At 41.1% G+C, this 24,391-nt stretch overlaps 1 protein-coding gene across 4 annotated transcripts in view; it reads left to right on the forward strand.

The window, feature by feature from the left end:
- The window catches only part of LIN9 (lin-9 DREAM MuvB core complex component), a gene marked incomplete at both ends in the record, with an annotated part of 94,317 nt that overhangs the window by 21,060 nt on the left and 48,866 nt on the right, over positions 1 to 24,391 (forward strand). For all 4 annotated transcript variants that reach the window (XM_080699055.1, XM_080699056.1, XM_080699057.1 and 1 more), the window contains 2 exons: positions 19,101 to 19,234; positions 22,239 to 22,364. In XM_080699055.1, the coding sequence (XP_080555181.1) occupies positions 19,101 to 19,234; positions 22,239 to 22,364 (260 nt within the window). The remainder of the gene's footprint in view (positions 1 to 19,100; positions 19,235 to 22,238; positions 22,365 to 24,391) is intronic.

Here is a 24,391-nt window from a genome sequence, read left to right on the forward strand (position 1 = left end):
AGGTAGAGTGCCTTTATATTCAGTCTCCAGTACCACACAGAAAATAATTAAATAAAAATACAATGGGACTGGAGGTTTAACTCAGATAGAACATTGCTAGGTTCAATCCCCAGTAACACAAAAGAAAAGAAAGCTAGTAAGTGAAGCTGATGATAAAATGGTATGCAGCCTGACTTCTAAGTTCTGCTTTTTGCTTTTTTAAAAAAATAAACATCTTTATTGAGGTATCATACAGTTTAGATATCATACAGTTCATCTGTTTAAAGTGTATAGTGTAATAGTTCTTAATAAGTATGCAGAGTTGTGCAGTCATTACCACAAATTGGAATATTTTCATCACCACAAGAAACCTTTTACCATTTGTTGAATAAACCCTTAGAAGTGTAGTCACTAAATAAACATGTTTACATTTAGAATTTGGAAGATAGCCAGGTGTGGTGGTGCATGTTTTAATCCCACCATTTGGGAGGTTGAGACAGGAGAATCGCACAGGTTCGAAGCCAGCCTCAGCTACTTAGTAAGGCCCTTTACAACTCAGTGAGACCCTGTTTCAAAATAAAGAATAAAAAATAGGGCTGAAGTGTTGCTTGGAGGTAGAATGTCTCCTGGGTTCCACCCCCAGTACTGCAAAAATAAGTAATTAATTAATTTAATTTAATTTGGAAGATATTATCAAATAATCTATGCTTAGCTGGGCATGGTGGTGCATGCTGTAATCCCAGCATTTGGGAGTCTGAGACAAGAGGATTGTGGTTCGAGGACAGCCTCAGCTACTTAGTGAGGTCCTTTGCAACTCAGTAAGGCCCTGTTTCAAAATAAAGAATAAAAAGTAGGGCTGGAGGTGTAGCTCGGAGGTAGAAAGCCTCTAGGTTCCATCTTCAGTACCACACACACAAAATATCTATGCTTAAAAGTTATAATTTGCCAGGCGTGGTGGCGCAGGCTTGCATTCAGGAGGCTGAGACCAGGAGGATTGCAGTTCGTGGACAGCCTCAGCTACTTATTGAGGCCCTCTGCAACTCAGTGAGACTCGGTTTCAAAATAAAGAATAAAAATAGGGCAGGGGGTGTAGCTCGGAGGTCAAATGCCCCTGGGTTCCATCCCCAGACCCCCCCCCCCACACACACAAAAAGTTATAATTTCACGGGGTGTGATGGCACACACTTGTAATCCCTGCACTTGGGAGGCTGAGACAGGAGGATCACACAGGTTTGAAGCCAGCCTCAGCTACTTAGTGGGACTCTCAGCAACTTAGACCCTGTTTCCAAATAAAATATAAAATAGGTCAGGGAGTATAGCCTAGAGGTAGAAACCCCCTGGGTTCTACCCTTAGTAACACCAAAAAAAAAAAAAAGTTATATGTAACATAGCCCGACATGTTGGCTCATGCTTGTAAGCTCAGCATTCAGGTGGCTGAGACTGGAGGATCAGGGTTCACAGACAGACACTTAGTTTGGCCCTCTGTAACTTAGTGAGACCCTGTTTCAAAATAAAGAATAAAAATTAGGGCTGGGGGTGTAGCTCAGAGATAGAATGCCCCTGGGTTCCATCCCCAATATCGAAAAAAAAAATTTTTTTTTAAATTTTCAAAGCCAGGCATGGTAGTGCACGCTTATAATCCCAACATTTGGGAGGCTGAGATAGGAGAATCGCAGGTTTGTGGACAGCCTCAGCTTAGTGAGGTCCTCCACAACTTAGTGAGACCCTGTTTCAAAATTTAAAAAAATAGGGCTGGGTATGGAGCTTGAAGGTAGAGTGCTCCTGGGTTCCACCCCCAGTACTACAAAATAATAATAATAATAATAATAATAATAATATAATAATGATTTTCTGGTGGGTGAAAGGGAAACTTGGTGAAGGAAACACTTGTGTTGATGCTTTGTGTATGTAGGAAACTATCAAGGCCAGTCTCAATATCATGTTCAGAGAAGGGGAGGGAGGAAGTGGGACCTGGTGGGAAACTCGCCAAGTGCTTGTGTGTATGCATGTCCTACTACTCTGAACTCTTACTATAATATGAGATTATAATGCACAATAAAAGTATATTAAAAGGAAATATCCAGACGTGTAATCCCAGTACTTGGAAGATTGAGACTGGAAGATTGCAGGTTCGAGGAAAACCTCAACAAGGTAGCAAGACTCTCAGCACCCTAGTGAGCTAGAATGTCCCTGGGTTCAATTCCTACTATTAATTAATAAGTACGTAAGTAAATGATGCAGTAAAGCCTGATGTGGTGACACACGCCTGTAATCCAAGTACTTGAGAGGCTGAGACAAGAAGACTGGATCACATATTCTCTGCCAGCCTCAGCAACTTAGTGAAGCCCTTCTCAACTTAGTGAGACCTTGTTTCAAAACAATAATAAAGCCAGGTGTGGTGGCGTACACTTGTAATCCCAGTACTTGAGAGGCTGGGACAGGAGGATCATAGGTTCATGGCCAGCCTCAGCTCCATAGTGATGCCCTCTGCAACTAATGAGATCCGCTTCAAAATAAAAAATAAAAAAAATATAAACATAGGACTATGGGTATAGCTTGGAGGTAGAATGCCCCTAGGTTCAATCTCTCCAGTACCACTAAATAAATATTAAATGCTTTGGGGATGTGATTGAGAGGTAGAATGTCCCTGAATTCAATCCCTAGTACCACAGAAATAAAAATAAATAAAATGATAGCTGGATATGGTGACTCATGTAATCTCAGTACTAGGAAGCCGAGGCAGAAGGATCACAGGTTCTCAGCCAACTTACGTTGGCTACTTAGTGAGGCCCTCTGCAACTTGGTGAGACCCTGTTTAAAAAAAGAAACAAAGGAAGGAAGGGATAATAAAAGCCAAGGCTGAGGGTGTAGCTCAGAGATAGAATGCCCCTGGGTTCAGAACTCCAGTACTGCAAAAAAAAAAAAAAATAAAAAATAAAAAAAATAATAATAATAAATAATAATAGGGCTAGGGGTGTAGCTTGGAGGTAGAATGCCCCTGGGTTTAGTCTCCAGTACTGCAAAAATAAAATGATGCATCAATATGATGTAATTTTTTTCAAAAATTGGCTTTTCTTAATATGGTAACTTGAATTCTGAAACAGATCAAAGGGATTAGTAGAAAAACTGATAAAATGCAATGAAATTCTTTTGTTTTATTAATATTATTGTAACAATTTTGACAAATACACCTGGGATATGTATGATTTTAAAATAAGGAAAGTTGGATGAAGGGCAGGTGGGAACTCTGTAGTGTCTGCAACTTCTCTGTAAATATACAATTTTTTGCTGGTCATGGTGGTTCACAATTGTAATCCTAGTATTTGGGAGGCTAAGACTGGAGGATTGCAGGTTCAAAGACAGCCTCAGCAATTTAGTAAGGCTCTCAGCAACCTAGTGAGACTCTGTTTACAATTTTTTTTTTTTTTTTTTTTTGGTGGTACTGGGGATGGAACTTAGAGGCTTTCTACCTCTAGGCTATACTCTAGATTTTTATATTTCATGTTTTATATTTTACTTAGAAACAGTCTCACTAAGTTGCTAAGAATCTCACTAAGTAGCTGAGACTGGCTTCGAACCTGTGTGATCCTGTTGTCTCAGCCTCCCAAGCACAGGGATTACAAGCGTGCGCCACCACGCCCGGCTACAGATAAATTTTAAAAATCAGTCTGGGAATGTAGCTCAGAGGTAGAATGCCTCTGGGTTCAATTCCCAGTACTACACATAAAGTTTTTCTAAAATAAATAATTTATAATAAAAAGTAAAAGCCGGGCATGGTGGGCTATAACCCCAGTATAGGAGGATTGTAGGTTTAAAGCCAGCCTCAGCAATTTAATGAGGTTCTCAGCAACTTAGTGAGACGCTGTTTCCAAATAAGAAATAAAATAGGGGTAGAGGTTTAGCCCAGAGGTAAAAGGCCCCAGTGTTTCATCCCCAGTACCTAAAAAAATTATAAATAGCTGGGCATGGTAACACACACTTGTAATCCCAGTACTTCAGAGGCTGAGACAGGATGATTGCAGGTTCGAGGCTAGCCTAAGCAACTTGTGAGGCCCTCTGCAACTTAGTGACCCTGTTTCTTGTTTGTTTTGTTTTTGTTTTCAAGAACTGAGGATTGAACCCAGAGACATTCTACCTTCTAGCTACACCCCTAGCCCAATTTTTTTTTTTTTTTTTTTTTTAATGGTACTGGGGATGGAACCCAGGGGCATTCTACCTTTGAGCAACACCCCAGCCCTGTTCTTATTATTTATTTTGAAACAGAGTTTTACTAATTTGCAAAGGGTCTCACTAAGTAGCTGAGGCTGATCTTGAACCTGGATCCTCCTGTCTAAGCCTCCCAAATCCTGGGATTACAAGCGTGCGCCACCACGCCCAGCTCCCATTTTTTATTCTTTATTTTGAAACAAGGTCTCACTAAGTTGTGAAGGGCCTCCACTAGGTAGCTGAGGCTAGCCACAAACCTATGATCCTCCTGCCTCAGCCTCCCAAGTACTGGGATTACAAACATGTGTTACCACAGCCGGCTGAGTTCCTATTTCAAAATAAAGAATAAGCCCAGCGTGGTGGCGCACACTTGTAATCCCAGCATTCGGAAGGCTGGTACCAAGAGGCTGATACCGGAGGAACGCGCGGTTCCCTAAAGGCCTCAGCTACTTAGGCCCTTTTGTAACTCAGTGAGACTCTGTTTCAAAAAATAGAAAAAGACTGAAAAATAGAACGGGAAGTGTAGCTCAAAATGCCCCTGGGTTCCATTCCTAGTGCTGCCAAAAAAAAAAAAGAAGAATAAAATAGGGCTAGGGATGTAATTTGGAGATTGAATGCCCCTGCACCACCCAGTACCACACTATATATGCCTGGCGTGGTGGCACACACCTGTAATCCAAGTATATGGGAGGTTGGGAGGTTGGGATGAGGATCATGGATCACAAGATCAAAGCCAGGCTCAGCAATTTAGACCCTCTTTCAAAATTACAACAGGACTGGAGGTGTAGATTGTGTGTAGAAAGTCCCTGATTTCAATCCCCAGTACATAATAATAATAATAATAATAATAATAATAATAATAATAATATAATAATAAAGGGTTGGGAGTGTAGCTTGGAGGTAGAATGCTCCTGGGCTCAATTCCCACTAACCCACAGGTAAATTGTTTTGTTTCTTCCTCCAAAGTATACATTCAGCTTTTTAAATTTATTTTTATTTTTATTTTTTTGATGGTACTGTGGGTGGAACCCAGAGGCTTTCTACCTCCAGGCTGTACTCCCAGACCTATTTTATACTTTATTTGGAAAACAGGGTCTCACTAAGTTGCTGAGAGCCTCACTAAGTAGCTGAGGCTGGCTTCGAACCTGGTCAATCCTCCTGTCTCCGCCTCCCAAGCGCTGGGATTATAAGCGTGCGCCACCACACCCAGCATAGCTTTTTTTTGTGTGTGGTACTGGGTTCCTGGAAACCCTTCTACCTCAGGGCTACACTCGCAGACCAATTGTTTTATTTTTATTTTTTATTTTATTTTATTTTTTTTGAAACAGGGTCTCCAGCAAGGCTGGCTTCGAACCTGAGATCCTCCTGTCTCCACCTCCCAAGAGGGGGGCGGGGGGGGGGGATTACAAGCATGCGCCACCACGCCCGGCCCGGCATAGCTTTTTTTTTTTTTTTGAAACAAGTTGTGAGGCTGGCTTCAAACCTCTAATCCTCCTATCTCAGTCTCCTAAGTAATGGGATTATAAGTGTTTGCCACCACTCCTGATTAAAACTTTTTAAGCCAGGCACATTTGTAATGCTTATGATCCCAGTAATCATGGCAATTTGGGAGGCTGAGGTAGTGGTGTTACAAGTGTGAGGCTAGACTGGAGAAATTAGCAAGCCCCTGTCTAAAAATATAACATGGAGCTAGTGTGGTGGTGCACACTTGTAATCCAAGAGAAGGTTACAAGTCCTTGGGAAGCTGAGGCAGGAGGACCACAGGTTCAAAGCAAGTAGTGAGACTCTCAGCCTAGCAAGACCCTGTTTCCAAATAAGAAATAAAGTCAGACTGGGGGTATAGCTCGAAGGTTGAATGTCTCTGGGTTCAATCTCCAGTATCACAAAAAGTAAAAAGTAGTAAAATGGGCTGGGCATGTAGCTCAGTGGTAGAGCACCCCTGAATTCATTAGCCAGTACTGGAAAAAAGAAAAAGTATTTTTGATGTTTGACTATGCTGATTGAGGTAGATAGGCAAATATAATTTAATATTTTATTTCATTTTACTATGATATAATATTCAATCTTATGTGATACTGTAATTTATAAATTCTCTCATTTGTGAGAATTTAAGTACTTTATAAGTTTTTTTCTTTTTTTTCTTTTTTTGGTGGTACTGGGGTTCCTGGAAGCCCTTCTACCTCTGGGCTACACTCCCAGACCTATTTTCTGTATTTTTGAAACAGGGTCTCTTAAGCCAGCACGGCTGGCCTCGATCCTCCTGCCTCTGCCTCCCATGGGCGGGGATTACAAGCATGCGCCACCACGCCCGGCCTAAGTTTTTTCTTTTAAAGATAATGCTGCGCCAGGCGTGGTGGCGCACGCTTGTAATCCCCGCCCATGGGAGGCAGAGGCAGGAGGACCACGCAGGTTCGAAGCCAGCCGCACGCGCTGGCTTAGGAGACCCTGTTTCCAAATAAAAATGTAAAAATGGGTCTGGGAGTATAGCCCGGAGGTAGAAGGGCTTCCAGGAACCCCAGTACCACCTAAATAAATAAATAAATAAATAAATAAATAAATAAATAAATTTCTTTAAAAAATAAAAAAATAATAATGCTGCAAGCTGGGTGTGGTGGCGCACACTTGTAATCCCAGTATTTTTGAGGTTGAGACAAGAGGGTCGCAGGTTTGTGGCCAGCCTCAGCTACTTAGTGGGGCCCTCCACAAGTTAGTGAGACGCTGTTTCCAAATAGAGAATAAAAGATTAAGGCTGGGAATGTAGCTTGGAGGTGAATACTCTGGGTTCAGTCCTCGGTACCACACAATAAACAAACAAGGCTGCAGTGAGCATCCCAGGCATGTTCATATAAATTTGCAAGTGTTTTTCTAGGACAGATTCCTAAGGTGTGGAATTACTAGAACATAGGATATTCATATTTACAGTTTTTAATGTAGTGCCAAATTATTCTCCAGAGAAACTGTACTGGTTAATACTTCCTACGAACAATATGTCACATTCCCTATTTTTCTAAGTGCTTACCAAGTCAGTATATAATCAAACATCAAAAATTTTTCTAGTCTGATTGTAGAAATAACCTTACCTTTTTTTTTTTTTTTTTTAATTTTCTGTACTGGGGATTGAATCCAGGATCTTGTGCAGGGTAGGCAAGAAAGCACTCTATCACTGAACTACAACTCCATCTACCCCAAACCCCTTTTAAAATTTGAGAGCGAGTGTCACTAAGTTGCTGAGGCTATTCTAGAATTTGGGATACTCCTGCCTCGGCCTCCTAAGTAGCTGGGATTTAAGATGTGCATCCCTGTGCCTGGCCTCTTGTTTTAGTTGGCATTTCATATGAGTGAGGTTAAAATACTTTCATATGTGTTTAAAAACCATTTCTTTTCTATAAAATTTTTTCCATTTTATTGAATTATTGATTATTTTCTTGGTAGATTATAAGATTTTTGTGTATGTTAAGAATATTGCCGGGCATGGTGGTGTATGCTTGTAAACCCAGCATTTGGGTTGCTGAGACAGGAGGAAGGGGTTTGTGGACAGCTTCAACTACTCAGTGAAGCCCTTTGCAACTCAGTGAGACAATGTTTCAAAATAAAGAATAAAAAAATAGAGCTGGGGGTATAGCTCAGAGGTAGAATGCCCCTGGGTTCCATCCAGCAAATAAAAAAAAAACAATAATAATAATAATAAGGTTGAGGATGTAGCTCAGAGGTAGACTGTCCCTGGGATCAATCCCCAGAACCACACACACACACACAAAAGAGTATTAAACCTTTGACTCTTGCCAGGCGTGGTGGCACATGCTTGTAATCCTAGCATTTGGGAGGCTGAGAAAGTAGGATTGCAGTTTGAGGACAGCCTCAGCTATTTAGTGTGGCCTTTTGCAACTCAGTGAGACCCTGTTTCAAAAATAAAGAATAAAAAATAGGGCTGGGAGTGTAGCTCGGAGGTAGAATGCCCCTGGGATCCATCCACAGTACCGCAAAAAAAAAAAAACAAAAAACACCCATTGACTCTTTATATTGGTTTTAAATATTTTCATTAAGTTTTCAACAGGAAGAATTTTTTTTAAAAGTTTAGGGTGGAATCTAACTTTCTTTGCTTATTATAACTTTCTGAGTTTATTATACTCAAAAAGGCCTAGTTCCCTGATCTAAAATTTAATTTTAGAATTCATATATATATATATATATATATATATATATGTATATATACACAAGTACTGGGATTACAAGCAAGTCCACCACACCCAGCTCTTTTTTTTTTTTTTTTTTTTTTTTTTGTGGTGGTGGTGGTGGTACTGGGGTTCCTGGAAGCCCTTCTACCTCTGGGCTACACTCCCAGACCCATTTTTACATCTTTTTTTATTTGGAAACAGGGTCTCTTAAGCCAGCACCACTGGCTTCGAACCTGCACGATCCTCCTGTCTCTGTCTCCCAAGCACAGGGATTACAAGCCTGCGCCACCACGCCCGGCTCTTAGACATTTATCTTATATATATTTAATGCTTGTAATCCCAGTGTTTGGGAGGCAGAGACAGGAGGATTGCACAGATTCGAAACCAGTCTCAGCTACTTGAGACCCTGTTTCAAAATAAAGAATAAAAAAATAGGGCTGGGGGCCGGATGTGGTGGTGCACACTTGTAATCCCAGCATTCAGGAGGCAGAGTGGAGGATCGCAGTTTGTGGACAGCCTCAGCTACTTGTGAGTACTCAGCCCTTTGCAATTCAGTGAGACCCTGTTTCAAAAATTTTAAAAAGAGCTGAGTGTGGCTGGGCGTTTGGGCGCACGCTTGTAATCCCCATGCTTGGGAGGCTGAGACAGGAGGATGGCGCAGGTTTGAAGCCAGCCTCAGCTACTTAGTGAGGCTCTCAGCAACTTAAGTGAGACCCTGTTTCCAAATAAAATATAAAATGGGTCTGGGAGTATAGCCAGGAGGTAGAAAGCCTCTGGGTTCCACCTCCAGTACCACCAAAAAAAAAAAAAAAAAAAGAGCTGGGTGTGGTGGACTTGCTTGTAATCCCAGTACTTGGGAGGCTGAGACAGGAGGATTGACCAGGTTCAAAGCCAGCCTTAGCTACTTAGTGAGGCTCTCAGCAATTTAGTGAGACCCTGTTTCCAAATAAAATATAAAATAGGTCTGGGAGTGTAGCCTGGAGGTAGAAGGCCCCTGGATTTCATCCCCAGCAACACAAAAAGAAAAAAGAGAAAAAGAAAGAAAAAGAAAAAATTTAAAAAGGCTATAAAAAAATAGCTCGAAGAGTCAGGAGTGGTGGCACACGCTTGTAATCCCAGCATTTGGGAGGCTGAGACTGGAGAATCGCGGTTCGCAGACAGTGTCAGCTACTTAGTGAGGCCCTCTGCAACTCAGTGAGACCCTGTTTCAAAAGAAAGAATAAAAATTGGGCAGGGGTGTAGCTTGGAGGTCAAATGCCTCTGGGTTCCATCCCCAGACCCGCAAAAAAAAAAAAAAAAAAAAGCTCGGAGGTAGAATGACCCTGGGTTCCATTCCCGTTACAGGCGGGGGGGGGGGGGGTAGGCTAGGGGTGTCGCTTGGAGATAGAATGCCCCTGGATCTCATCCCCAGTACCAAAAAAAAAAGGTAGGTACAGGCCTGCAATCTTGGGAGACTGAAATAGAATCTTGGGTTTATTTGGGTTGTTTTGTTTTGGTTTTGTTTGTTTTGTTTTGTTTTTTTTGCCATACTGGGAATGGAACCCAGGGGCTTTGTACCTTCCAGCTACATCCCAGCCCTATTTTTTATTCTTTATTTTTTGAAACAGAGTTTCACTGAGTTGGGAAGGGCCTCACTAAGTATCTGAGGCTGGCTGTGAACTGTGATCCTCCTGTCTCAGCCTCCTGAATGCTGGGATTATAAGCATGTGCCATCGCTTCTTGGCCTTTTGGCTAAGATCAAGTGTAGTATCTGTTCTTATCAGTTTAATAAGCTAGTGCCACCATGCCTGGCTGAATCTTAGTTTTGAAGCCAGCCTCAGCTACTTAGCAAGACTCTGTTCTCAAATAAAAAACTAAAGGCCTGGCATGATGGTGCATGCTTGTAATCCCAGCATTTGGGAGGCTGAGATAGGTGGGTCACAGTTCACCAGCTACTATTTAGTGAGGCCCTCTGCAACCCAATGAGACCCTGTTTCAAAATAAAGAATAAAAAAGGGCTGGGGTTTAGCTTGGAGGTAGAATGCCCCTGGGTTCCATCCCTAGTACTGCATAAATAAATAAATAAATAAATAAATAAATAAATAAATAAATAAATAAAACTGAAGGTGTAGCTTGGAGGTAGAAATGCTTCTGGATTTAATCCTTAGCAATATATATACCCACCCAAATTTTTAAAATCTTCAATATCTCTGGAATTGATTTTAGATAAAGGAATGAGATAAGACTGCTACCTAATTGTTTTCTCCTTCTGGTCTATGTAACTAAAGTGGTAAAATGTATTGTAATCCATCTTTTATATGTTGATTTATAATACTTTATTCATCACAAGGTAAATTCCTGTATATAATTGGGATTACTTTGCTTTCTACCTATCTGTGTTTAGTATTTGCTAGTTTCAAATTGCCTTTTTTTTTTTTTAATACTGGGGATTGAAGTCAGGGGCATTCTGCCTCTGAAGTTACAGGTCTGGCAGTATGAAATTGGTGTGTGTGAGCAAGGTATAGTGGCGCACTCCTGTAATCCCAGCATTTGGGAGGCTGAGATCGAGGTCGCGGACAACCTCAGCTACGTAGTGAGGTCTTTTGCAACTCAGTGAGACCCTGTTTCAAAATAAAGAATAAAAAGTAGGACTGGGGGTGTAGCTCTAAGGTAGAATGCCCCTGGGTTCCATCCCTACTACCTAAAAAGAGGCATTCTGCCTCTGAAATACACCCCCAGCCCTTCTTTTTCTCTTTCTCTTTTCTTTCAGTACTGGGGATGGAAGCCAGGAGCATTTTACCTATGAGCTACACCCTCAGCCCTATTTTTCACTCTTTATTTTGAAACAGGAACAGGACCTCACTGAGTTGCAAATAGCCTAAGTAGCTGAGGCTGTCTGCAAACTGCGATCCTCCTATCTCAGCTTCCCAAATGCTGGGATTGCAAGCATGTACTACCATGCCTGGCATTTTATCCTTTATTTTGAAACAGGGTCTCACTAAGTTGCAGAGGATCCTCTGTCTCAGCCTCCTAAGTACTGGGATGATAAGCATGTACCACCACACCCGGCTTTTTTTTTTTTTTTTTGGTGGTACTGGGGGTGGAACCCAGAGGCTTTCTACCTCCGGGATATACTCCCAGACCTTTTTTATATTTTATTTGGAAACAGGGTCTCACTAAGTAGCTGAGGCTGGCTTTGAACCCGTGCGATCCTCCTGTCTCAGCCTCCCAAGCGCGGGGATTACAAGCGTGCGCCACCACGCCCGGCTCTTTTTTTTTTTTTTTTTTTTTTAATTACTTTTGGGTACTGAGGATTGAACCCAGAGGCATTCTAACTCCAAGTTATACCCCTAGCCCAATTTTTATTTCTTATTTGGAAACAAAGTTTCACTAAGTTGCTGAGGGTCTTGCTGAGGCTGACTTCAGAATTGGGACACTCCTGCCTCAACCTCCCCTGTGCCACCACATCCAGCAAGCCCTATTTTATATTTTATTCTGAATCAAGGTCTCCCTAACTGGCTCTGAACCCGAGATCCTCCTGTCCCAGCCTCTCATATACCAAGATTATAGGCCTGTGCCACCACACCTGGCAAATAGGTAGTTCTTAATATCTTGATATGTTAAAATTACTTTTTTCCATATTAATTTTATACTTTTTGTGATATTGAACTCAGGAGTTCTAGCTCCAAGGTATACCCTTAGCCCTTTTTATTTTTTATTTTGAAATAGGGTCTCACTCGGTTACTGAGAGTCTCCCTAAATTGCTGAGACCGTCCTTAAACCTGCAATCCTCCTGTCTCAGCCTCTCAAGTACTGGGACTACAGATAAGACCTGATTTTTTTGGTGGTGGTGATGGGGCTACTGGAATTGAACCCAGGGGCCTTTTCTACCTCTGAGCTATTTTTACTTTTATATTGAAACAGGGACTTACTAAGTTGCTAAACTTGTCCTCAAACCTTTTATCCTCCAATTTTATCCTAAGTACTGGGATTATAGGTGTGTGCCACCATGACAGATTAAGATACCAATTTTTATATATCAACTTTTTATTTATCTACTTCATTAAATTTTCTTTTTTTATGTGTGGTATTGGGGATGGAACCCAGGAGCTTTCTACCTCTGGGCTATACTCTCAGGTCTGTTTTTTATATTTTATTTGGAAACAAGGTCTAAGTTGCTGAGAGCCTAAGTAGCTGAGGCTGGCTTCAAACTTACACGATCCTCCTGTCTCAGCCTCACACCTATTGGGATTACAAGCGTGCGTCACTATAACCTACTCCTACTTTACTTTTATTTAGAAATAAGGTCTCACTAAGTTGATAAGTCTCACTATTGCTGAGGCTGTCCTTGAACTTACAATCTTCCTGTCTCAACCTCCCAAGTACTGGGGTTATAGGTGTATGCCACCACCCAAACTCAGACCTTTTTATTTTTTATTTTGAAACAAAGTCTTGCTAAGTTGCTAAGAGTCTTACTAAGTTATAAAGGCTAGCTTCAAACCTGAGATCCTCATGTCTCAGCCTCCCAAGTACTGGAATTATAAACACGTGCCACCATATTTGGCAGTTTTCTTACTTTTTAAATGATTACAGTTGAAATTTGTTTTAAGGGGGCAGTCATATCACTTGAATAGTGATAGTTTTGCTCTCTTTTTTATTCCACTTATCGAACTGGCCTATTCCTCAAAAAATGGTGTTGTTGGATTTGTGTGTGTGTGTGTGTGTGTGTCTTGGGATGGAACCCAGGAGTGCTCTAGCTCTGAGCTATACCCCTGCTCTGTTTTATTTATTTATCTGTTTATTTATTTATTTATGGTGGTACTGGGGTTCCTGGAAACCCTTCTACCTCCGGGCTACACTCCCAGACCTATTTTATATTTTTTTATTTGGAAACAGAGTCTCTTAAGCCAGCGAGGCTGGCTTTGAATGAGCGCAATCCTCCTGTCTCCACCTCCCAAGCGCAGGGATTACAAGCGTGCGCCACCATGCCCGGCTTATTTATTTTATTTTATATTTTGTAGTATTGGGGATTAAACTCCGGGACTTTCTACCTCTGAGCTACACCATCAGCCTTATTTTGTTTTTATTTTGATGGCTTGATAAGAGTCTCGCTACTTGCGAAGACTGTTCTGTGTGTGTGTGTGTGGGGGGTACTGGGGTTGGAACCCAGAGGCTTTCTCCTCCCGGTTATACTCCCAGACATATTTTATATTTTTTTAAATTTAGAAACAGGGTCTCACTAAGTTACTGAGAGCCTCACTAAGTAGTTGAGGCTGGCTTTGGACCTGTGTGATCCTCCTGTCTCAGCCTCCCAAGCACAGGGATTACAAGCGTGCACCACCACGCTCAGCTGCTTAGACTGTTCTTGAACCTGTGATCCTCCTTACTCAGCCACCATGCCCAGTTTATTTTATTCTTTGATTTGGGACAGGGTCTCACTAAATTGCAAAGGGTTCAAGTTGCTGCGACTGGCTGGAAACCTACAATCCTATCTCAGCCTCCCAAGTACTGGGATCACAAGTGTGCACCACCATGCCCTGCAAAAAATTATGTTAAATAGTGGTAATGGTGTTAAATAGTCAACCAGTTGACATCAGGTTGCATTCTTGTTTTGTATGGTGCTGAATCCATAGCCTTGCACTTTATAGGCAAGTTGTACCACTGAGCTACATACATCCCACTCTTTTTTTTTTTTTTTTTTTGCAGTACTGGGGATGGAACCCAGGGACATTCTACCTCCAAGCTATACCCCCAGCCCTATTTTTTATTCTTTATTTTGAAACAGGGTCTCAGTGAGTTGCAGAGGGCCTCACTAAGTAGCTGAGGCTATCCTTGAACCGCGATCCTCCTGTCTCAGCCTCCCAAATGCTGGGATTACAAGCATGCGCCACCACACCTAGCTCCCACTTATATTTTCTTTATTTATTTTTTAATTTTTTTGATTAAACCATGGGGATTGAACCATGGGCATTCAGCCCTCGAGATACACCCCCTGCCCTATAATAAGTTGCTGAGGCTGGCCTTGAACCTGTTATTCTCCCATTGCAGTCTTCCAAATACAAAGATTACCAGTGCACACCACTGTGCCCACCTTATATTTCCCATTTTCATTAGAATGTTTTTAATATTTTACTTATTTTGTGTGTGGTACTGGGGGTGAAACCCAGGGGTTTTCTACCTCCGGGCTATACTTCCAGACCTATTTTATATATTTTTTGGAAACAGGTCTCACTAAGTGGCTGAGCGCCTCACTAAGTAGCTGAGGCTGGCTTCGAACCAGTGCGATTCTCCTGTCTCAGCCTCCCAAGCGCGGGGATTACAAGCGTGCGCCACCACGCCCGGCTTTGTTTTTAATATTTCTTTCATTCATTCATTCATTCATTCATTCATTCATTCATTTTGGTGGTACTGGGGTTCCTAAAAGCCCTTCTACCTCCGGGCTACACTCCTAGACCTATTTTATACTTTTTTATTTGGAAACAGGGTCTCTTAAGCCAGCAGGACTGGCTTCGAACCTGTGTGATTCTCCTGTCTCTGCCTTCCAAGCACGGGGATTACAAGTGTGCGCCACCATGCCCGGCTTGTTTTTTAATATTTTATTACGGAGTGTGATAATGATTTCTTTACTTTCCCTCTCCTCCTACTCTCTCTCCCTATCCCCCACTGGTGGTGATATCAAACCTAGGGCATCAACATGCTAGGCAAAAGCTCTATTACTGAGCTACATACCCAGTAGAAATGTATTTTATCAAGTGTCATAGTCTGTTTTTTGTTGCTGTAGCTGACTACCACCACCAACTGCTTATTTTATCTTATTCATTTTTTAATTTTTTTGTGGTACTGTGGATGGAACCCAGGGCCTTTTTACCTCCGGGCTATACTCCCAGACCTCTTTTATATTATTTGGAAACAGGGTCTGACTAAGTTGATGAGAGCCGTATTAAGTAGCTGAGGCTGGCTTCGAACCTACACAATCCTCCTGTCTCAGCCTCCTAAGTACTGGGATTACAAGCGTGAACCTCCATGCCTGGTAAATTGCTTAGTTTATAAAAAAGATTTATTTTGGCTTGTGGCTCTGGAGGTCTGATCATGGCGCTGATATCTGCTCCACTTCAGGTGAAAGCCTTTCTGCTCTGCTGGGTCTTGGCATGGATGACTGTATTGGAGGTCCAGATAGCAAGAATGCCAGAGAGATTGTCTTTAATAAGCCATTGATCCATGAATGCATCAATCAGTTCATGAGGGCAGACCAGTCAGGCCCTAAGGCCTATTAAAGCCCTATCTGATACCATTAAAACATGACTTTGGGGATTAAATTTTAGCACCTGAGCCAGGTGTGGTGGCACACACTTGTAATTCCAGTATTTGGGAGGCTGAGACAAGAGGATCATAGGTTCGAGGCCAATGGCCAGCCTCTACTACCTAGTGAGACGCCGTGCAACTTAGTGAGACCATGTTTTTTTAAAAAAAGAATACAAAACAGAGCTAGAGGTGTAGCTCAGAGGTAGAATGCCCTTGGGTTCAATTTCTAGTACTGAAAAAAATAATAATAATCCTTACTTTGAGGTATTATGAGAGTTGAATTCAGTCCAACTCTGATGTATAGGAGTGGGACCTTTGGGACAAGAGAAGGACTAGAAAAAGTCTTTGGGGTAGAGCCCCTGTGATTGAACCCTAGTGACTTTATAAGAAGAGGGAGAAAGGTCCGCTGGTACTTTGATACACATCCATGTGCTGCCTCACTCTCGCCATGTGATGTTCTGTATTGCCTTGGAACTCAACTGGAAGAAGGCTGACACCAAATACGGCTCCTTGGCTTAGGATCTCCAGAGCTGTGAGCTGAAATAAACTCCTTTTCTTTATAGGTCACCCACTCGTGATATTGTGTTACTACCAACAGAAAAGGGATTGAGCCAGGCGTGGTGGTGCACGCTTGTAATCCCCGCATTTGGGAGTCTGAGACAGGAGGATTGCGGTTTGGGGACAGCCTCAGCTTCTTAGTGGGGTCCTTTGCAAAGTGAGAGCCTGTTTCAAAATAAAAAATAGGGAAACCGGGCGTGGTGGTGCTCGCTTTTAAGCCCAGCATTTGGGAGGCTGAGACAGGAGGATCCAGGTTTGCAGACAGCCTCAGCTACTTAGTGAGGCCTTCTGCAACTTAATGAGACCCTATCCCTATTTTATTTATTTTCAAACAGGGCCTCATTAAATTATTGAGGCTGTTTTTAAACTTGTGATCCTCTTGTCAGCCTCCCAAGTACTGGGATTACAAGTGTGTACCACCATACCCAGCTTTAATTTATAGATTTTAAATATAACCTATATTAGAAATAACTCAAATAACCAGTATCAATCCCTTTTCTTTTCTTTCTTTCCTTTTTTTTTTTTTGTGTGTGTGTGTGTGTGTGTGTGGTACTAGGGATGAAACCCAGGTGCATTCTAACTCCAAGCTACACCCCCAGCCCTATTCTTTATTCTTCATTTTTGAAACAGGGTCTCACTGAGTTGCAGAGGGCCTCACTAGGTAACTGAGGCTGTCCTTGAACTGCGATCCTCATGTCTCAGCCTCCAGAATGCTGGGATTACAAGCTGCTGCCACCATACCTGGCTTGTATTTTTTACTTTGAAACAATATCTTGCTAAGTTACCAAGGGTCTAAGTTGCTAAGGCTGGATTCAAAACTTAGTCCTCCTCTCAGCCTCCCAGGTAAGTGTTATGGTTATAGTTGTGTATCACCATGCCTGGTTCTTTAAAAAATTTTTTTAATGGGTATTATTCAAATGTTTTGAGAATCACTGGAGATGATTTTGTGCCTTTTTTGTTTGAATTTTTAATAATGGCAAATCACATTAATATTTTCCTAATCCAGGTATGTTGGCACACACTTATAATAATCCTAGCAATTGGGAGACTGAACAGGAGGATCACAGGTTTAAGGACAGCCTCATCTTCTTAGTGAGGCCCTATTTCAAAATAAAGAATAAAAAATTGGGCTGGGGTATATCTTGGAGGTAGAATGCCCCTGGGTTAAACCACCAGTACCAAAAAAAAAAAAAAAATTTCCTAATACTTGTCCATCCTTATATTCATTTTTCATATGAATCCCACAAGGTTATATTGCATTCTTTTGATGTTCTAATGATAAGTTTTTTTATTAATATTTAAGATTTGTTACTGAAGGTCGAGCCCAGAGGCATTCTACCTCTGAGTTATATCCTTAGCCTTATTTTATTTTTTATCCTGAAACAGAGTCTTACTAAGTTGATGAGGCTAGCTATGAACCTGTGATCCTCCTGTCTTAGCCTCCTAAGGACTACGATTACAAGCATGTGCCACCACACCTGGCTCTTATTAAATTTTTATTAAGGATTTTTAAAATCCCTTTACATAAATGGCATTTCATAAAATTTTATTATAGTTTAGGAGATTTTATGTCTATTATGCTCATTTTATAAAAACAGGAAGCTTTTTATTTTCAGTGACCTAAAACATTTGAGTAGCATCTGAGTCCTCTAGTTTGATATAGAAAATACTTCAGGGCTTAGAGTATATGTGCATTCCCTCTTTCTTCTCAGCAAAGTTCCTGAGTTTTGTTTCTTTTTTTTTGGCAGAGCTAGGTATTGAACCCAGGGCCTTTATGCATGCTAGGCAAGCGTTCTACCACTGAGCTACAAAGCTAGTCCAGTAGAGTTGTTCTTACTGGGTTCCTCTGACCCATGAAGTCTAGGAATATTTCATGTAAGTCTCTTTCTGTGTACATTAATTGGATTATATTACAGCATGAACATGGTGGGGGCATATATTTCACCTTTCTTGTTTGGAATATGTTATAAAACTCGAGGCTCTAACTTTGTAAGACATAATTAGGATGTTTATTCATTAAACAATAACAAATTCTTTATGTTTTTAAAACTTTTTTTAACAAGTTGGGTATGATGCTGCATATTAATCCTAGCATTTGGGAGGTTGAGACAGGAGGATCATGGTTGGAGGACAGCCTCAGCTACTTAGTAAGGCCCTTTGCATACAATTCAGTGAGATCCTGTTTCTTTTTCTTTTTTTTTTTTTTTTTTTTTTTTTTTTGGTGGTACTGGGGTTCCTGGAAGCCCTTCAACCTCCAGGTTACACTCCCAGACCTATTTTTTTTATATTTTTTATTTGGAAACAGGTCTCTTAAGCCAGCAAGGCTGGCTTCGAATCTCTGCCTCCCAAACATGGGGATTACAAGCGTTCGCCACCACTCCTGGCAAGAGACCCTGTTTCAAAATGAAGAATAAAGAATAGGGCTGGGAGTGTAGCTCAGAGGTAGAATGCCCCCCGGGTTCCATCCCCAGTATTGCAGAAAATAAATAAATAAATAAAATTATTAACATATTTTTATAATATAAAGCAAAAATGGAAATAATTTTCATATCAAAATTTTTTGAGTACATAAGCATATATTAGTTTTTACAACTGAATTTGGTATTTTATTTTTATTTTATTTTTTCAGGTTTGGGGTTGGAACCCAGGGGCATTTGACCTCCGAGCTACACCCCCTGCACTATTTTTTATTATTTTATTTTTGAAACCGGGTCTCACTGAGTTGCAAAGGGCCTCACTAAGTAGCTGAGGCTGTCTGCGAACCGCGATCCTCCAAGTCTCGGCCTCCCAAATGCTGGGATTACAAGTGTGCGCCACCATGCCCGGCTCGAATTTGGTATTTTAAATGTTCATATTTACTTAATAGAGCTGTAACTAATGTATTCTTTTTTTGTCACACAGAAATTTACAGCAACAATGTCAACACCAGATAAGAAAGCTTCACAGAAGATAGGTTTTCGGTTACGGAACTTACTCAAGCTTCCCAAAGCACATAAATGGTGCATATATGAGTGGTTCTATTCAAATATAGATAAGTATGTATCATGGCTTATATGATTAATATTATTTGAACTAAAAATTTAATTTTACAACCTTCTCGTTAGGTTTAACAGCTTCTTGTTTCTTTGTGTGTGTGTGTGTGTGTGTGTGTGTGTCTTTGTGTGCGTGTTTTGCTATGGATTGAACCCAGGAGCATTCTACCTCCGAGCTACACTCTCACACATTTATTATTTTTTTATTTTGAGAAAGGCTCATAATAAGTTGCTGACATCCTCACACTGAGGCTGGCTTCAAACCTGTGATTCTTCTGTCTCAGCTTCTCGAGTACAGTCGCCATACCCAGCTAAATATTAAGGGTTTTGTTTTTTTTCCCCAGTACTAGGAATCTTACTATGTTGGTAAGGCTGGCCCAAACCTGCATCTTCCTGTCTCAGCCTTTCAAGTACTGGAATTACAGGCATGTGCCACCCAACACAGCTTAAATCTTAAGGTTTTATAATAAAGAGAAATATAGTATTTTTTGCATAAAATTGCTTGTGTAATAGTAGAGAAATTGTGCCAGGTGTGGTGGTGCTTACTTGTAATCCAAGTACGTGGAAGGCACAGCAGGAGGATCGAAGGTTCACAGCCAGCCTCATCTACTTAGTGAGGCTTTCCACAACTTAGACCTTGTCTCAGAATAAAGAATAAAAACTAGTAGCTCGGAGGCAGAATGCCCCTGGCTTCATTACCCAGTACTAATAAATAAATAAATAAATAAATAAATAAATAAATAATAGAGAAATTGTTACTAATGATAAAAATGACTAAATAAAATTTTTAAAATGAAGCCAGTCCAGGCGTGGTGATGCACGCTTGTAATCCCCGCACTTGGGAGGCAGAGACAGGAGGATCGCACAGGTTCAAAGCCAGCCTCGCTGGCTTAAGAGACCCTGTTTCCAAATAAAAAATACATATATAAAAAAATAGGTCTGGGAGTGTAGCCCGGGGGTAGAATGGTTTCCAGTACCACCCCAAAAAAAAAGCCAGGCTTGGTGGCACATGCTTGTAATCCCAGCATTTGAGAAGCTAAACCAGGAGTATCGCAGTTCATGGACAGCCTCAGCCACTTAGAGAGGCTCTTTGTGACTCACTTTGAGACCCTGTTTCAAAAAAATAAGAATAAAAATTAAAAAAAAAGAATAAAAATTAGGGCTGGGCTATAGCTTGGAGGTAGAATGCACCTGGGTTCCATCCCCAATACTGCAAAAGAAAAAAAAATTTTAGAAGGATAGTCTTTATACTTTGGGGATAATATTTAAGGACTTTAAAGATATATAAATAGCTGGACGTGGTGGCACATACTTGTAATCCCAGCACTTGGGAGGCTGAGACAGGAGGATTGCACAGATTTGAAGCCAACCTCAGCTACTGAGTCTCTGTTTCCAAATAAAATATAAAATAGATCTGGGAGTATAGCCCAGAGGTAGAAAATCCCCTGGGTCCCACCCCCAGTACCACAAAAATAAATAAATAAGTATAAATACCTGGGCATGGTGGTATATGCCTGTAATCGTAGTAGTTGGGGGACTGAGACAGGAACATCACAGGTTTGAAGCCGGTTGGCCTCAGCAGTTTATCAGGACTCTCAGCAACTTAGGAAGGCCCTGTTTTCAAATAAGAAGTGAAAACGCTGGGTTTAGCTCAGTGGCTGATCACTTGCCTAGCATGGGCCTTGGGTTTAATCCCTAGTATTGAAACCAAAAATAAAATAGGACTGAGAGTGTGGCTCAAAAGTGGAATGCTCCTTGATTCAATCCCTATCAATACATACACACACACAAACACAAACATAATGTTTGTTTGTGCAGTACTAGGGATGGAACCCAGGGGTATTCTACCTCTAAGCTATACCCCCAACCCTATTTTGTATTCTTCATTTGGAAACAGGGTCTCACTGAGTTGCAAAGGGTCTCACTAAGTAGCTGAGGCTGTCTGCAAATTGTGATCCTCTTGCCTCAGCCTCCCAAATGCTTGGAATACAAGTGTGCACCACCACGCCCGGCTGATAAATGTTTGAGTAGAAAAGATTTGGCTAAAATCCCTTTGTGTGTGTGTGTGTGTGTGTGTGTGTGTGTGTGTGTGTGTGTGTGTGAGAGTAATACTGGGGATGGGACCCAGGGGCCTTCTACCACTGGGCTACTCTCCCAGACCTATTTTATATTTTATTTGGAAACAGGATCTTTTAAGCCAGCTAAGGCTGGCTTTGAACCTGCGAAATCCTCCTGTCTCAGCCTCCCAAGCGCTGTGATTACAAGCATGCGCCACCACGCCAGGCTTTGACAAAATAATTTAATAAGGAAAAATTCTGACTTCTGATCCATCCTTGTATGGTAGTTATTGTTCCTTATTTTGCTGGGGAATTTTTCCTTCTGTTTACAAAACTAGTTATCTACTTTGAGGCTTGTGAATCTGATGGATATTCATATTTGGATATTCATTTTCATATTCATATACCCAGCTATAGAATTGTTTTATCTTTTCCTTAAGTTTTCCACTGACTTAAGAAAGCTTTTAGGGTTAGTATGATCCGAGTTGTTTTTGGACTCCCCAAAACTACTCTAATCCTCCAGAGACTCTGGTGTTCTAAGACTGGTTTAATCCCAAAGAGAACTCCTTGGTGATGGTATTACCACTGGGACAAAGAAACTTTGTAGGTAACATTATTGTTTGTCTTTTATCAGATTTAATGCCATGACCTAGATAGTGTCACAAAAAATGTATACCCATATAGGAGACTGAGCAAAATCAGTATCTCCTGGACTCTCAAGCACAGACAGCACTTCCCAAGTAACTTTAACACATTAGTTGTTTCATAATGCCAAGGATTTAGTTTTAGCACTTTGAATTTATGTTTATTTTATCTAAGTACGGGATAGAAGAGTAAGTTTAATATTTTGTGATTATTTTATATAGAAAGTTAGAATGTGTATAGTTTGAATTTTATTTTTAAGAAAATAACATTTTATATGTTAATAAAATGCCATTTCTATTTTACAGACCACTTTTTGAAGGTGATAATGACTTCTGTGTATGTCTAAAAGAATCTTTTCCTAATTTGAAGACAAGGAAATTAACCAGAGTAGAATGGGGAAAAATCAGGCGGCTTATGGGAAAACCACGGAGGTAAAAATAATGTTTTTATTTTAAATAAAGTCAGTAAATCCTTGATATTATCATTATTGTGCTGACTTTTTTTGTGTGTGTGTGTGTGGTACTGGAGATTAAACCCAGAAGCATTCTACCTTCAAGCTATACCACCAGCCTAATTTTATTTCTTATTTGGAAACAGGGTCTTGCAAGGTTAATAAATAGTCTCACTACTTAGCTGTCTTCCAGCCTTCAATCCTCCTGTCTCAGCCTCCCAAATGCTGGGATTACAGGCAAATAGCCCCACACACAGCGTATGTTGATTTTTTTTTTTTTTTTTTTTTTAGTGGTACTGGGGTTCCTGGAAGCCCTTCTACCTCCGGGCTACACATCCAGACCTATTTTTCATTTTTATTTGGAAACAGGGTCTCCTAAGCCAGCTCACGCGGCTGGCTTCAAACCTGCGCGATCCTGCTGTCTCTGCCTCCCAAGCGTGGGGATTACAAGCATGCACCACTATGCCCGGCATACATTGATTTAAAAAAAAAAAAAAAAAAACTTTTTTCTAACTGACTCATCCTAAAACATAACAGTTTTTTTCCACCCTCAGTAATGAGGATTGATTCTAGAGGCATTCTCCCTCTGAGCTACACACCGAACCCTATTCCATTGTATTTATTTGTGTGTTTTATTGGGGATTGAACTCTGGGGCATTCTACCTCTGAGCTATACCTCCAACCCTATTTTTATTTTAAAATAGGGTTTCACTAGGTTGATGAGAGTCTCACTACTTGCTGAGGCTGCCCTCGAATCTATGATCCTCTTATCTCCGCCTCCCAAGAACAGATGTGCACCACCACACCGGATTGATTTTTTATTTTGAAATGTTTTTTTTCTTTTTTCTCTTTTCTGTTTTTTCCAGTACCGGAGATAGAACCCAGGGGCATTGTACTGCTGAGCTACACCCCCAGCCCTATTTTTTAGTCTTTTTATTTTTGAAACAGGGTCTCACTGAGTTGCAAAATGCCTTGCAAAGTAACTGAGGCTGTCCGTGAACAGCGATCATCCAGTCTCAGCCTCCTAAATACTGGGATTACAAGCATGTGCCACCATGCCCAACTTATCAAAATAGGGTTTTGATAGGTTGCTAAGAGTCTTAATAAATTGCTGAAGCTGGTTTTGAACCTGCCATCCTCTTGTCTCAGCCTCCCAAGTATTGGGATTTCAAGTGTGCGCCTCCACATATGATTGAATATTTATTTATTTATTTATTTTTTTTTTTGCGGTATTGGAGAAGGAACCCAGGGTCATTCTACCACCCAGCGACACCCCCAGCCCTATTTTTTATTCTTTATTTTGAAACAGGGTCTCACTAAGTTGCTGAGGGCTTCATTAAGTAGCTGAGGCTGTCTGCGAACCATGATCCTCCAGTCTCAGCCTCCCAAATGCTGGGATTATAAGCGTGTGCCACCAGGCCCAGCTGTATTCAGGTTTTGAGACTATTTAAATGAAAATAGTTCATAATGTACCTTCCAAGGTGGTAGACATAACATGGCATGAAAATCACGTTTAAATTTTTATTTTATTTTTTTTTTGGTGGTACTGGGGATGGAACCCTTCTACCTCCGGGCTTCACTCCCAGACCTATTTTACACTTTTATTTGGAAACAGGATCTCTTAAGCCAGCAAGGCTGGCTTTGAACCTGCATGAACCTCCTGTCTCCACCTCCCAAGCGAGGGGGATTACAAGTGTGCACCACCATGCCCGGCTGCCCCTTTTGTAATTTAAGGCAGGTTTTCTAAATTGTGAGCCAGGCATGGTGGCGCACGCTTGTAATCCCCGCGCTTGGGAGGTGGAAACAGGAGGATCGCGCAGGTTGGAAGCCAGCCTCCCTAGCTTAAGAGACCCTGTTTCCAAATAAAAATATAAAACAATAGGTCTGGGAGTGTAGCCCAGAGGTAGAAGGGTTTTCAGGAACCCTAGTACCACCAAAAAATTAGATAGATAGATAGATAGATACACATACATAAATATATGTGTGTGTGTGTTTTTTTTTTTTTTT

This window comes from Muscardinus avellanarius, assembly GCF_963383645.1.
Source record: "Muscardinus avellanarius genome assembly, chromosome: 7".
In the NCBI taxonomy this organism is placed as follows: Eukaryota; Metazoa; Chordata; class Mammalia; order Rodentia; family Gliridae; genus Muscardinus; species Muscardinus avellanarius.